This window comes from Mixophyes fleayi, chromosome 7 (assembly GCF_038048845.1).
Source record: "Mixophyes fleayi isolate aMixFle1 chromosome 7, aMixFle1.hap1, whole genome shotgun sequence".
In the NCBI taxonomy this organism is placed as follows: domain Eukaryota; kingdom Metazoa; phylum Chordata; class Amphibia; order Anura; family Limnodynastidae; genus Mixophyes; species Mixophyes fleayi.
Genome location: NC_134408.1, coordinates 16,498,482 through 16,513,086, shown reverse-complemented (window position 1 = coordinate 16,513,086; position 14,605 = coordinate 16,498,482). Strand labels below are relative to the sequence as shown.

General features: G+C 42.4%; 1 protein-coding gene across 2 annotated transcripts in view; it reads right to left on the bottom strand.

The window, feature by feature from the left end:
• LOC142097378 (syntaxin-binding protein 4-like) overlaps window positions 1-14,605 on the bottom strand; it is a 58,196-nt gene that overhangs the window by 5,894 nt on the left and 37,697 nt on the right. For both annotated transcript variants that reach the window (XM_075179155.1, XM_075179154.1), the window contains exons 5-15: window positions 13,963-14,037; window positions 9,598-9,680; window positions 8,111-8,237; window positions 6,890-7,022; window positions 5,182-5,288; window positions 3,980-4,130; window positions 3,634-3,700; window positions 3,423-3,520; window positions 1,934-2,030; window positions 1,161-1,297; window positions 457-549 (exon numbers count right to left, since the gene is read on the bottom strand). In XM_075179155.1, the coding sequence (XP_075035256.1) occupies window positions 457-549; window positions 1,161-1,297; window positions 1,934-2,030; window positions 3,423-3,520; window positions 3,634-3,700; window positions 3,980-4,130; window positions 5,182-5,288; window positions 6,890-7,022; window positions 8,111-8,237; window positions 9,598-9,680; window positions 13,963-14,037 (1,168 nt within the window). The remainder of the gene's footprint in view (window positions 1-456; window positions 550-1,160; window positions 1,298-1,933; window positions 2,031-3,422; window positions 3,521-3,633; window positions 3,701-3,979; window positions 4,131-5,181; window positions 5,289-6,889; window positions 7,023-8,110; window positions 8,238-9,597; window positions 9,681-13,962; window positions 14,038-14,605) is intronic.

The following is a 14,605-nucleotide window of genomic DNA, read 5'->3' as shown; positions in this document are numbered from 1 at the left end:
CGACCAGCTTGGTCTCTCCGCACTTTAAGGAATATGTAATGTGTTCGGTGTTTTTTCCTGCATTATTGTAACATCTTTAATGTGCAAAAATGGCTTGCTGTAAATCCTGCTATATTTTGCATTTAAATATCTTTGTGCATTGGAACCACAACAATCGCATTGGACAATGGTTATTTGTAAGCGATAAAATAACTTTAACAGAGTAATCACATGAGCAAAGTAGCACAGAAATAGCAACGATAACTGCATAGTAATGTGCACCGAGCATACTGTTAAATCAACGGGACATCAGTAGGAGCGAACCCGACATGTAAGAATATATTTCAGCTGCTAAGATATAATAGATAGGAAGAGGCTCTGGCCTAAGCATAGACCTGGTGCTGGGTGTGAGGTCACCGGGCAGGATAATGCCTTGCCAACACCACGTATAAGACTATCGTTACTTCTAATGCTCACCTTAAGCCGCTGAACCTCCTGCCTCAATTCAGACACCTCGTCCTGCAGCTGCTCCAGTTCTAAGCTATCAGAGAAGCGTGGGACATCCGTCTCCTGCGGAGCAGAGACAAGGTCATGTTAACAAGCTGGATACACAGTAGAAGAATAGCCTCAGGTTATAGCGGCATGGCAATATACATGTTTTATCACCACAGCTAAATGCCGATTGGTGTTCTCTTCTCCCCTCGGCCGTATATAACGCTTTTGCTACCGATACCGTACTGCGCTGATCTTCAGATGCGTACGGCTCAGCATTGGAGCACAAATACGCTATTTTTACGTTCTGCTTTTCTTGGGCGGAAATTACGCCCATTTTGCAGCTAGCTCTGTTTCAGACCCTATACGTAGAATTTAGAAAAGTGTATTACACTTAAATCGGATTCCTTTGTGCTAGGAAGGCTTTGAAGGTTTCCCAGAAAAACTAAAATCTTTGGGAGCAGATAACAATAGCACGCAGTGAAGTCAAAATCAAACATTGACTTTGTTACAAGATTATTTTTCTTATTGTATTTTACATTTGCTGGTCCTTTAACATAAGGGGAACTGCCCACTGGTTTTATTGGCGGAGATGAAATGAAATATCACCCTAAGGACACCCAATAATAAAAAAATCTAACACTTTACTATAAGTTCGGGGCATCGTCTTAGATTGGTTGCTCGCTCACCTTAGTGACGGGGGAATAGAACGCAGATGTGTCGAGTAAATTGGCCACTTCGTAATGTGTGAAGAGGACGGAGCTGCTATCTAGGCTGGACTCCACCAACTCATCCCGTAGGCAGTCACGCAGGACCTGCAGGAAATCTGACGAGAGGAGACACACCGATTATAACCACCTGTGATGGAAAACACTGGGACACGCTTACTATATCAATCTAAAACATTTCGGAACTCCAGTCTGCAATTCACCTACTAAGTAAGTTTTGAAGGGAGGGTTTAAAACGCACGTTGTTAGTTTGTTCATTGTCTTTATAGAACGGTTAATGTTCTACATTTTTATTTTGGTAAAAAAAAAAATGTATAACTATTTCAAACCACGTTTTTTTTTTAGACATCCCATCTATTAAATGATTCTCTATGGGCAAATGTCTAGTAATTTTGTCCACAAGTTGAGACTTGTAATATCTATATAATGTACAGTAGGGGAGTGCAGCGCCCCATATATAATATACAGCACCGTTTCAGGCTATTTCACATGTCGCCAGTTTATAACAACTATGAAGACACAAAGCAAGCACATAGCACCAAGGCTTTGTTACACGGACAGGGGCAATTCGCGCTGTCATGCAGTGTTGGACCTGCCTCAGCTGAGAGAGGGCAGAGGGGGGAGAGGGAGAGAGGGGCAGAGGCAGCGAGAATGGGCACAAGTCGTTCATTGTGGTCTAAGGCCCCAGAGCTATGCTACAGGCCTTTATTAACACTACAGCCCGTTGCACTGACCTCCATACGCCACTGTCCCCTGACAGTCGGTGATAAGACCCTGGAGAAGGTCTCTCTTCTTCTCCTCTGACACATCCAGCCCAAGAAACTTCAGGATCTGTAATGTCAAAAATAAGCAGCGATGAGACAACCATGAATACCACGGTTGTGGTGCGCCCCCTATATAGGGCTGTGATTTGGGGGCATCATTGACCTGGCTGTTATCAGGAATTGTGGGAAGATGCAACAGAACAAGGGACGGGGGGCAGCTATGCCACTTTATGGCTCTCTACGGCTTTGGGGGAGTTGCTGTTTTTCCATCCTTACCTACAGCGCTTGAGCTCAGACTGGCCCGGATCATTGTACATGTTTCAAGAAAAAATACTATAAATAAATATATGTAACTATTGTGTGTATATAAAGGATGACAAAGGTCAACAGTGTCAGCGATATTTCTTGAGTGGTTAGTGATCCGATAAGGTTCATCAGATTAATACGGCCGTCCGGACAGTCAATGAAGTACACACAGGTCCGGTATTGCAAAAACTCTGACTTACTATACCAAAGACATCAGTTTTTGAAGTTCAGATTACGTATCACAATCGCACAAGCGTATGAAGTATGTAAAATAAATGGCATAGTAAGACTAAGTACATACCTCAAGGCTAAGCAGACTAGAGAAAAAATACATTTGATGTGGGCATATTGATATTTTAACGTATTTCTCGAAATATCGCTAATGAGCAGGTGTATTATCTGTGCACCTCATTAGACCTTGGGTTTAACAAGTAACAAAAGAACTGTTGTGTACCTTACCAGGCACTGAGACTGAGAATATATCATCTATACAAACCATGAAACCTTGATTTTAGCAAGTGACATACAGATGCAGGCTTTGAAACTAAACTGCTTGTAGTTTAATTTCATACTTCTTTTTTGAACTAGAAAGACGTTAACTCTTTCTACAGCAAAATAAATCCTGCATATACTTCTAATAGACACACGTACTAGCTTCCCTGGAGTAATTCTAGGTAGTGATGGTGCAGTTATACTCCTTACGCTAATGTTGGGGATACACAGATATTTTAAGAAAGTCATGTGGGTGTGATTCCAGGATCCAATGAACATTCTACAGAATTAAGATTTGTAAGGTCCCTGGTAAATATTACATGGCTAAAATATGGCCAACGTACTTTCCATTGTCATGTAATGAGAAGCTTATGTAGGAGGGGCATCGACAACTCCCCTGCCTGATAGAATCAGACAAGCAGTAGTAGAGGTATTTACAGTCCTGGTCACTGGAGACTTCATATAGACCTGCCAGATCGGGGTAACACCCCATGTCAGCGGAACTCTGTATTGTACCATAGCTTTCATTAATGAACTCCACCCAAAACTAAAAGCTACACATTGGCCGGTCTATTGGCTGAACTATCCCTTCTATTAACAAAAACTGATTTGCTTCTCATCTCGATCAATGTTTCCCAGCAGTTCTTCCAGTGACACTTACCAGATCCAGTTTGTCTTTTTTGAGCCGGACGTGGGGATCCAAGGAGACCTTCTGTTTGTTCCCTGCAGATGTTCTGTGATTAAGTGGGGACCCTGGAGCTGGAATATGGAACGGAACATATTATACAAGATAGGAAGCGTAGTCGTGGCCAATATAAGACAAATGCAGCTTGGATTCCCCAACATCTGAAGGAAAAATAATAACTTTCTACCTGAGATGGTCAGTTCTGGGGGGCAGACGTCGAGGGATGGAGAAGGCACGTTATTTTCATGGCGGCACTGAAAGACAATGGAGTCAGGTTGCATAAGAGGTTACTTGCACATAATAAACACGTCTCTGTACATTACATACATATAAGAATGTCTCCACAAACATTCTTCCCCCCGTGTGTGTGAAATTTCATGCAGTTCATTGCCCAGTTGGCAGTTAAACAAAATATAGACAGAGGGAGCCATATATAATGTAAGAAAGAGTAGGGCTCTGTGTAATTGGCGAGTTGGGTGTGCTTAATGCTTCGATGAAGACTGCTCTACAAGTGCTGTCCATGTATATCTCACCTCTGGTGATCGGACATGGACCTTAAGTCTGCAGGAAGCCAGCCCGTTTCCCAGAATCCTGTGCTGTAATGAGGCAGAGCTGTTGGCGTTGGAGACACCAGGAAAACGGCCAGTGTTTGGGATGAAGGACACATCTGTGCAGCTGTCCTGTCTTAGAAGAAAGACGAAAAAAGTTTAAAGAATTTTATACTAGCTAGGCCCCAAGGCTAAGTATAGCCTCCTCCCCAAATTGTCAGACAGTGTAATTTTGCCACTGTATAAATCGTTGGTAAGACCTCATCTTGAATATGCAGTACAGTTCTGGGCACCACTCTATAAAAAAGATAATTTGGAACCAGAAAGGGTTCAGAGAAGGGCGACAAAATTGATAAAGGGTATGGAGTCATTAAGTTATGAGGAAAGGTTAGCCAGTTTAGGCATGTTTACTTTAGAAAAGAGGCGTCTAAGAGGAGATATGATTACTATGCACAAATACATTAAGGGTCAATACAGAGAACTTTCATGGGAACCTTTTACCCCAAGGACTATACACAGGACACGCGGTCACCCCCTAAGGTTAGAGTAGAGGAAATTTCACAACCAGCAAAGGAAGGGGTTCTTTACAGTAAGGGCAGTCAAGATATGGAATTCACTGCCAGGGAAGGTTGTGATGGCAGATTCAATACATATGTTTAAGAAAGGGTTAGACAAATTTTTGGTGGAAAAGTGTATCCAGGGATACGACCGCTAATTAAAATGAAGGATAGTAGTGGATATAGGGTAAAAATAGGACTGCAATATTGGGTCTGGGGGGATTTTCACAATTGAAACAGATTGGCGGTTGCTTACTCAATTTCAAATATACGTGAGGGATTGCAGGAGATCCAAAATAGGTTATACTTGATGGACTGGTGTCTTTTTTCAACCTCATCAACTATGTATGTTACTATGTTACATAGAAAGGCGTATGGTAGAACCCATAAAAACCTGACTTCAAAGTCTACTAGTTAGTTAGGACCAGCCCTTCATTGATTTAAACTTTCATTTTTCTCAACGCCAGATAGAAATACAACACTCTGTCTGTAAGTCCCACATGCTTAATATACAGAACCATGCCCAGAACTAAATGTTTGGGTGTAGTTCTTCTGTAACTGATAAGGAACATATCTTGAGGGAAGATAAGCCAGTACTTTCTATGTAAGTGTAATGATAGTAATTCTCACCTGAACCTGGACCTGGCCAGAATCCGTTTGGCTTCCTCGTTGGTGACACCGATCATTGAGTCTTTGTTGACAGAGACCAGCTGATCTCCTGCTCGTAGCCGTCCATCCTGGTAAAAGAGGCTCTTAGTAGACGGACTTGACGGTCATTGACTATCAGCTACAGTTTGGTATTACCTGACAGATTTGGGTTGCCAGGCCAAAAATGCCTAAATACTTATTACACTGCTACTGTTCAGTAATGCTGGGTAGTCGGACCTAGATTTATTTTCTTAGAGGCCATTTTTGTGTCCCGAAACTATTCCTATCACTACTGAATTTCCTACATTTCAGAATTTCACGTCCCTAACTTTCTCCAATTCCTAAAGCATACAAGAAAGGATTTCCATGACCCATAACTAATTGATCATGGGCCTTTTTTAGTTGCTGGCAAAATTGGTGTGCCACAACTCACCGGCTCACCATCCCCGAACAGAAGTACAAAAGCATATATAAAATAGCAACAAATTCTCCCAGGGGTGGATTGGCCATAGGCATTACCGGGACTTCTCCTGGTAGGCTGGTGGCCTAATGGGGCCAATTTAAATTCCCAATCTGCCCCTGGCTTCTCCTCTGCAGAAGGAGAGCGGTCCAATCTGTTCCATGCAGGTGCTGTACCGCAATGCTTTCTATGCCCAGCTAAGCTGCCTCTTCTTCTACCAGTGTGTACAAGTGCGATGGCAATTAAAGGGTTAATGATTAGCTGCTGGTGTTGGGGACCAGTGGAGTGTCTACAACAGTGTGTATTGCAGTGGCGAAATCTGTGAGTGTATGTAACATAGCTCTCTGTGAGTATGGAGATGTCTCCTGCTGCCACTTCACCCTCCCCCAGGTGGGCATAGACAAACAGAGGAGGGGTTTCCTAGTGCCTGGAACCCCCCCCCCCCCAAGCCTGGAGCACTGTATAATTGAGGTAGCTGGACCCTGCCCCCGCTTCACACGGCTCTGCTTCAAAAGGGAGAGCTGCATTCACCTAACAGTGCACCTAACTCAGCATTGCCCGTGTATATTATGGGGATAGGAAGAGTTGGAGAGCAGCCAAGCACTGTCTAATATTATAGCCACGCCCCCATGCATGCTGGTCACGCCCACTGGGGGCGTGGTGTGTAAACCCCCCTCTACAAATCCTGCGTTTGCCCCTGATGTGGTATCTGGCACACGCTGCGGTCTCTGTTCCTTATACGGTCACTGCTTTGTGAGAGATAGATATATATCATATTGTCCTGGCTCTACCTAGTCCGTCGTATCATCACTGCTGATTGCATAAATTACTGCAATAGTTAATAATTAGATAGTACTTAATCAATATCTGGACAATTCCGTTTCTTTATCACAGGCAAGTGGCATGTGAGGCAGCAGTCAGCACGCCTTGACGGGATTACAAGAACAAGCTGCACAAAGATAGCAATCCGTGGTCAGCCGGCAGCTGAGTACTACTGCAGGATAAATATAGCTGTGCTTATTAAGTCTTCTGAAACCTTATGGCTATGGGCCAGTGTGACCTAGTAAACAGCCGCATAGGAGATCTATACAGTGCCTGTGAACTGCCCACTACACTGCTTCCAAACCTGAAGTACGCTCTGACCACCTCTCAACACCAGGCTTGTGCGGGCTGAGTCAGAATCACGAGAAGGAAGACTACCGATGAGAGTGGCATCACAGGACTGCTTACCCGGTAACTATCTCCGTCCAGCAACAATTCCTGCACATAGACCATGGGCCCCTCTGGTCGATTGGATCCCCCGGTGATCGCCAATCCCAGGCCGGTAGACTTCAGTACGGAAATATTCTGGATAGCGGAATCACTAAATAAAAAGTGCAATAAAGTGATGTGATGAAAGCCACAAAGACTAGATCCCAATAGATGCTGTCAGATTCCTCCTAAAATCTAATTGGCTAATGAATTCATGATCTAGTCATCACTGTACAAAGGATCCAGAACAGGCCTGGCCACAGGTTGTCCAGGCCTGTTCTAGAACATATGTTTGTAACCAAGGTCACAAAGGCTTTCGTTGAATCCCATTGAAAAGGACAAGTAACGCCATCCTTTGCTTTTCTCAGCTTAATAAATTGACTAATGCGGCTGTCCCCATAGAGGTCTATGGGAACAGGGGCAAGCTCTGTTATTCAGAAGCTAATACAGCATACTTGTCAGCTTAGGCAAGTTGGCATCCGCGGGAGAATTGGGAATGTGGGGGCGTGGCTATGTGAATAGCGTTGTTTGGCCCCGTCCGCTTAATTCACATAATCAATTCTAACCTATAATAACAGGGGGTGGGGCAATGATGATGCGTGAATCACGGCACAAGCCCAACTCCCCACCACTGAACTAAACACACTGGACAGGATCCAGGAGAATTCCCTGCACTTCAGGAATCTGGGAGAACTCCCAGAAATTCGTGAGTCTCCCGCACAATCTGGGAGAGTAGGCAAGTATGTAATACAGTAGAGCAATTTAAACATGCTTGCGATAGACATAAAGATATCCTTATAAAGAACTAAGGATCAAATAGGGTTTGAGGTTACCATAGGTTAAAAAAATTGTCCGACTAAATGGACCAAGCGGTTCTTATCTGCTGGAAAATTCTATGTATCTAATGACGTTAAGTCCAGAGAAATCTCAGATTTCTCCAAAGATAGCCCTTTGTTAATTAACAAAAAGTGGTGAAAGAGTCTTTTGCCAGCGTTAACATCCGCATATTGGTTCTTCAATAGAGCCGTTAATATTTTACAGAATAGAATTCATCTGGTGAGTGTAGAAATCACGGCTACCTGAAATGTTTATATCTTTGTTTGTGTATGTCACTAGTAAGCGTTTATTTTTATGTCCATATCGTAGTGTACTTATAATGTAATCCGCACTGACGGTGTCATTGTATAGTGTGCACCATACCTTGTAGAGGGATATGGAGAGACACCAGTGCTCCCCACAAACTGGCTGTGGGAGCTGGCCGGGCTCAGAAGTAAAGGACTCTGGGAACGTGACGAGGACTCGGAAGACGTGCTTTCCAGGTATCGGCCTGTATCATAAAGAAAAGACATAAGATGATTTAAAGGGCACGTGTTATCTCCACATAAATCTACATATGTGTATGTATTCAAAACATCATGTGAACATGTGTCTAGCTGATTGTAAAGAAAAACACGGATCCAAACATCCTCGTCCTGCTGATGAAGGGGAGTCCCATCCAGCCAATCACAAGTAGCCAACACGAGAAAGCACTTATGATTGGCTGGACAGTTAAAGGGGGTTCTGGGAATTCCCAGCTTCAGTAAATTCACGTTGGTCGGCCGTAGTGTGTGGGTAATTTGCTTTTCCTGGGGGTTTTCTGGATTGTTTATTTTTTTTACATTTGGACAATTAAAAAGAAGAAGAAAGAAAATAAGATATTTTACAATCTAATAAAGACGGGAAAGAGGATCCTGGGGAGTATTCAATAAAAGTTCAATTTAAAAATGTGCATCCTTATTTTTTTCTCACTTTTTGGCATGATGGGCAAGGGGTCTTAGATACCAAAGTCAGCGAAAGTCCTTAATGTAATAACGACAGTTCTGATGGCCATATATAGGAGTAAACCAAACTGTATTTTCGGAGAAAAACTGAAAAGTGTAGTCAATTGAATGGGGTGTTACGGAAGAAGGAGGAGGTTGGAGTTTGATGTGATGCTCACAATTTTGCATACCTAAAATTTTCTGTTGTGTGAGAACACTACCTACTGCTTCAGTCATCTCTTCCTCCACCAACTTAATTTTAGCCAGACATTACATGAGCACAATTTTCCGATGTGTGTGAACAATACCTACTGCTTCTCTGCTTCATTCATCTCTTCCTCCACCAAATTAATCTCAGTCAGACATTACATGATCACAGTTTTCGTCTGTGTGTGAACAATACCTACTGCTTCTCTGCTTCAGTCATCTCTACATCCACCAAATTAATCTCAGTCAGACATTACATGATCACAGTTTTCGTCTGTGTGTGAACAATACCTACTGCTTCTCTGCTTCAGTCATCTCTACATCCACCAAATTAATCTCAGTCAGACATTACATGATCACAACACATCTCTGTTTACTGTAAACATAATCCAATCACAAGACACAACTGTGTGACAGTCTGACAGGATTCATTTCTTTAATTAAAAAAAAGGAAATGATGTAATCATACAAAATCATAAAAATTTCATTAAATCTCTAATATGTTTTAGCTCCTTTAGAATAAAACTACTATTATTAGCATTACAAGGAGTAACGCCCCACCGTCTGAGTTCCGTGACCATGATCTGTGCCCTTGTATTTTTCTATGGTCAAAAAACTCCTGTGCAACTTAACAAATAATAATTTTATATTTCACAGTAAGGCGTCTGTTGTCATACTCACTGCTGTGCATTATGGGAGAACTGCGGGAAGATTCAGTGTCACTGTGAAGGCTGCATTTCTCCAACAATTCTGAGAATTCCTTCCTGTAATACAGCATGATACAGGACATCTCATATATTATATTATATATATCATATATCTAATCCCAGATCCTCATACTGTCCTGTAATACAGCATGATACAGGACATCTCATATCTTCTCTACTTTATAAATGCCTAGTGGCGTGTGTGAAAAAAAAAAACAAGCTGCAGCGCCACCTGCTGGGCAGAGTTATACACTGACCTATATAATTCTTGAAGGAGAAGTGACAGTTGGGAGTGGTTGGTGGTTGCCGGGGGTGACAGTGGGGAGTTTTTAACACCTTAAGTATCTTGATGAAGGATGTGGCGATGAAGATGAAGGATGAGGTGATGGAGAAAAAAGGGCGCTTGCGTCGGGAAGTAACGCTCTTCCCCTGAGGAGGCCTGGGCTAGGCCCAAATGCATGACAAGAACCTTTTTAGCACCTTAAGTAGCTTGATTTGACTACAATGCATGAGTATCATGCACGGGTTAACTTGTCATAATATATATATATATATATATATATATCGTTTATCTAATCCCAGATCCACATACTGTCCTGTAATACAGCATGATACAGGTCATCTCATATATCATATCATATATATTACATATCTAATCCCAGATTAACATATTGCGTCCGGTTCTATCACATCTGACAATGCTGAGCCTGTGATGTAAGAACTCAGTCTGCCTAATTTACATTTGAAATACTTGTTAGATTTCACCTGTACCTGATTTAACCATTTTATGAGTGTCCATAAACTTGTAATAAATAAAAACAAAACTGACAGTGAATTCTCCGGTCACTCCATTGTTCATTAGGGAAACTTGTGTATTATAAGGAATAACCAAACCCCTACATACCAGATATTAGAAGTCACCTTGGATTCGTGTGACCTATATAAAATGCTCTCAGCTTTCATTTACAGGGAGTAAAACATTATCTGATATACATGTAACATCTAAAAGCATTAGTAATCAGTAGATAGGCACCATTGTATGTTCAGGTATGTAGGGGCAGTTTATGGGCAGCAGGGGAAAAGGCAGGATTTGTAGAGGGGGGTTTCCACACCTTGCCGCCAGTGGGCGTGACCAGCATGCATGGGGGCGTGGTTATAATTTTAGATAGTGCTTGGCTGCTCTCCAACCCTTCCTATCCCCATAATATACATGGGCAATGCTGCGTGCACTACTGTTCAAGCAGAGCTGGGTGAAGAGGGAGCTGGGTCCATCCACCTCAATTATACAGTGGCCCAGGCTTGGAGGGGGTTTCCAGACACTAGGCAACCCCCCTCTGTTTGCCTATGGACAGAGCGGAGAGAGCATGGTACCCAAGATACTTACAAGTGTAAGCTCCCTGCTGTTAGAACGCTACTTCATAATTTAATTTGTTTAGTCAATGATAACGTTTTTTTTTGTTGGATTCCAAAATGTAAGTTGTTTAAAAATAAATCGTAGGGGTTTTATTTTTATTCAAGATGAATGTTGCGGTGACCCAGTTTTTTGTCTGGCCTGGATACCTTTGTTTCTAACCCCAGCCCTCTGGGCCAGTTTAGAGCACTCAAGGGCTATATAAATAATTGTTAGTAATAATAATAAGGACAAGGGTTCCAAGAGAATATTTCGGTGGCCCAGCCGCGAAGGAGTTAAGGACTTGTCTTTCCTGGGGGTCAAACTCAGAGGATATTTTTATTACATTGCAATCACTGAGCAAATCTGTCAGCAGAATGGCTCGCGTAGAGCCGATTACGCCCTAGGGGGTCTGTCTCCAGACGTCCCTACTTTATCCCATATTATGCCCTGCGGATAATGAACATAACAGCGGCTTTAGGATTCAAATGACTCTTTCTGAGAACTTTATTAAGCCTTGCATAATGTTTGCTTTTTGGAAATAAGTATATATTTTCCTTAATGGTTTTATGAACTGTAAAACTGAAATAGTCACTGAAGCCTAGAAAGAAAAAGAATGATATTAACCTTTCACTTATAATCTGATGGTTGTCACAGAAGTGTGAGCATAGTATTATGGTACAAAAGGTAAAGAAAAACACCTATAGTAATGCCAAACAAATTAATGTATTATTGTATAAAAACATGCAAAACCACAAATAAATATTTTAAAAGAACCCTATCCCTCTCCTCAGGTCTCAGATGGCACAAATTTAGGAGTGACATAATATGGTTGTCACCTCTCCTCTATGACGCGACATAACCTCTCTTCATCCCCACTTCTCAAGAGCCGCCTCCACTAATACAAGCAACAGCTGCAGGAGGAAGCGCACAGTCATATATATCACCATGCTTCCTCCTGCAGTGGAGCGTGATGTGTGGCAGCAGCAGTAGAAAATGTTAAGGGAAGGAAGGATACTTTCTCTCAAACCCCTGTGACTCTGTTGGTCCCACAGTCACGGAGTTCCTAACAGTGGGCCTGAGTCGCTAAGGAACGTATCTGCCGGTTTTGTGTGTATCGTTGGCAAAAGTCGCTCTGTGCATGCTCAAAACTGGACGATACGGTACAGAACGCAGCTACGTCCAGGTCAGCTTCAAGCGCAAACGACCCTCACCACAGCCTACATTTTAGAAAAGTGAACGGGGTTAGGAATGGTCAGATTTACGTAGGCAATCTACAGTAAGGGCGTTCCCGTGCAGCCCCATCCAAATCAGGTTCACGCAGAAGTACGCCGATTTTCTGCTGTATCTTTTGCTCCAGCTATTCGGCTAGTCTAAGTCCTGAGTCCTACTTATGTCGGTCACATATGCTATAACATGTGTTTGCAATCAGGTGCAACTGTGAAAATGTTTGTTATGTACAGTGACTGCAAAACACCTTAAGGCTGAGAAAATTACTACAGGATAATTTTTCCACAATACAATTTATAGAAGAAGACCAAGAAGAACTGAGATTTCTCCCAAGTAAGACTCTCCCATGACTAGACAGTCTAGAAAAGGTCTTAATCTTGGTCCCCATTCTTACAAAGGCTGCTTGAAAAAAAGCAGTGGCTTCATATCCTGAGCAACGCATGCAATGTAGAGGCTGCCGGGTACGTTTCAAACAGTTGTCAGTGTGGAACGTCCACTGACAACACCTGAATGTACCAGGTGCCAAGGCGGTCCAATCAGGCTGCACATTACTGTTGAATTTTAGCTTATGGCTCCACCCATACAGCACCTGCTTGGCTCGGGACATGGAGTGACAACTGTTTCTGTTTAAGGAGCAATTGTAAGTTACAGTAAGAGGTTCCAACGTAAGGGCTCTTACTGGACCTCCACTCGGCAGTCAGACAGTTTGCTTAGTGGAATGTTTCCATTTCCAACGTTTCTATGGTGTTCCGCTGTATAATAATACGGATGATATGTTGTCGATGCCCCTCCCCTATGTGTTTCCCATTTGTACCATTGAAGGAGCTCAACATCCCTGCAAGTTTTTATACAGCTGTGTTATTGTACATAGAGTAGCAGAGGGTGAATGGCTAAATATTAAATTTTACATTTTAATTTTTGTGTGGAGTCCCTCTATAAGTTTACAGTACAAATCGTTGTAGAATCTACTGGTATCATTATATACATTAGCAATAGAACATTGGACTCTTTCATTCCACTCTCGACAAGCTGAATAACTGAGATGCGAAACAGAAATTTCAGAGCCTAGAATTTGCCGAGAGCTACAGCAGAATCAATCTGATGGAAGAAGGCACATCTGATCTCATGTCATCAGACAACCCCTGGCAACAGATGCCAGTTTGCGCAGATGGCAAGCTAAATTAGGATGTAGTTCACGGGGAGGTTTCAGACAAGATAAGAAGTAAATTCTGTATTACAGTCAAGTTTTCAAGAAAGTCCTCCCATCCAAGACCATGTAACCCCAGTAAGGAGGCAAACAGCTGCTTCATCTCCTTCATCCAAGGGCAATAGTTATCTTACAGAATCTGCTGCTATAGTGCCCCCTCTTTATACCACCATCTTACAAGCAAAAACTGATGTTATAGTTAGGGTGGCATTAGAAAGAGGTGACGTATAATAGAATTAATACATTAATTTGTCGTAGACAATAGATATGTGGCTAAATAGCATCTCGGGTGTTGTAGAACTTTCAGCTGTTGCATATCTATGACTTGTAGTTCCACAATAACTGGATAGTTAGAGGTTGCCTAAACCTGATGACCTGTCTGTCGCCTGTAGACTGCTGGGGAACTCGGAGGAGGCCCAAGGCACCAAACCAAGTCGGGGTCTTCACTGTTAAACTTGACCGAGATGTCAAATAAAAGTTAAACCATCAGGGATAATAAATGATTTGCACACCTGGCTTCATCATCTCTGGCGATCAGGAGGCGCATGTAGCTAGTCGCAGAAGCCGTCCGCAAAATGTCAACAGCTCTGTGGAGAAAAAGGGAGAAATCAGTGATAGATATGAATAAATAAGATTTACAATGTCCACAATGTGTATCGGGTCTTTGCAAACTCATATACAGTATGCATACTACTGTTGTGGTCGTTATTACGAGACTAAACCAAGGTCGTCACTAAAGGAACTACACTAATTATATAAAAGCAAGAGTTTATTTTCATTACTTGGTTGGTCTAGCTCTGTGAGTGATCTAATGTTCTGATTGGTTACAGGTTGGTCTAGCCCTGTGAGTGTTCTAATGTTCTGATTGGTTATAGGTTGGTCTAGTCCTGTGAGTGTTCTAATGTTCTGATTGGTTACAGGTTGGCCTAGCTCTGGGAGTGTTCTAATGCTCTGATTGGTTATAGGTTGGTCTAGCCCTGTGAGTGTTCTAATGTTCTGATTGGCTACAGGTTGGTCTGGTCCTGTGAGTGTTCTAATGTTCTGATTGGCTACAGTTTGTTCTAGCCATGTGAGTGATCTAATGTTCTGATTGGCTATAGGTTGGTCTAGCCCTGTGAGTGTTCTAATGTCCTGATTGGTTGCATTTTGTTCTAG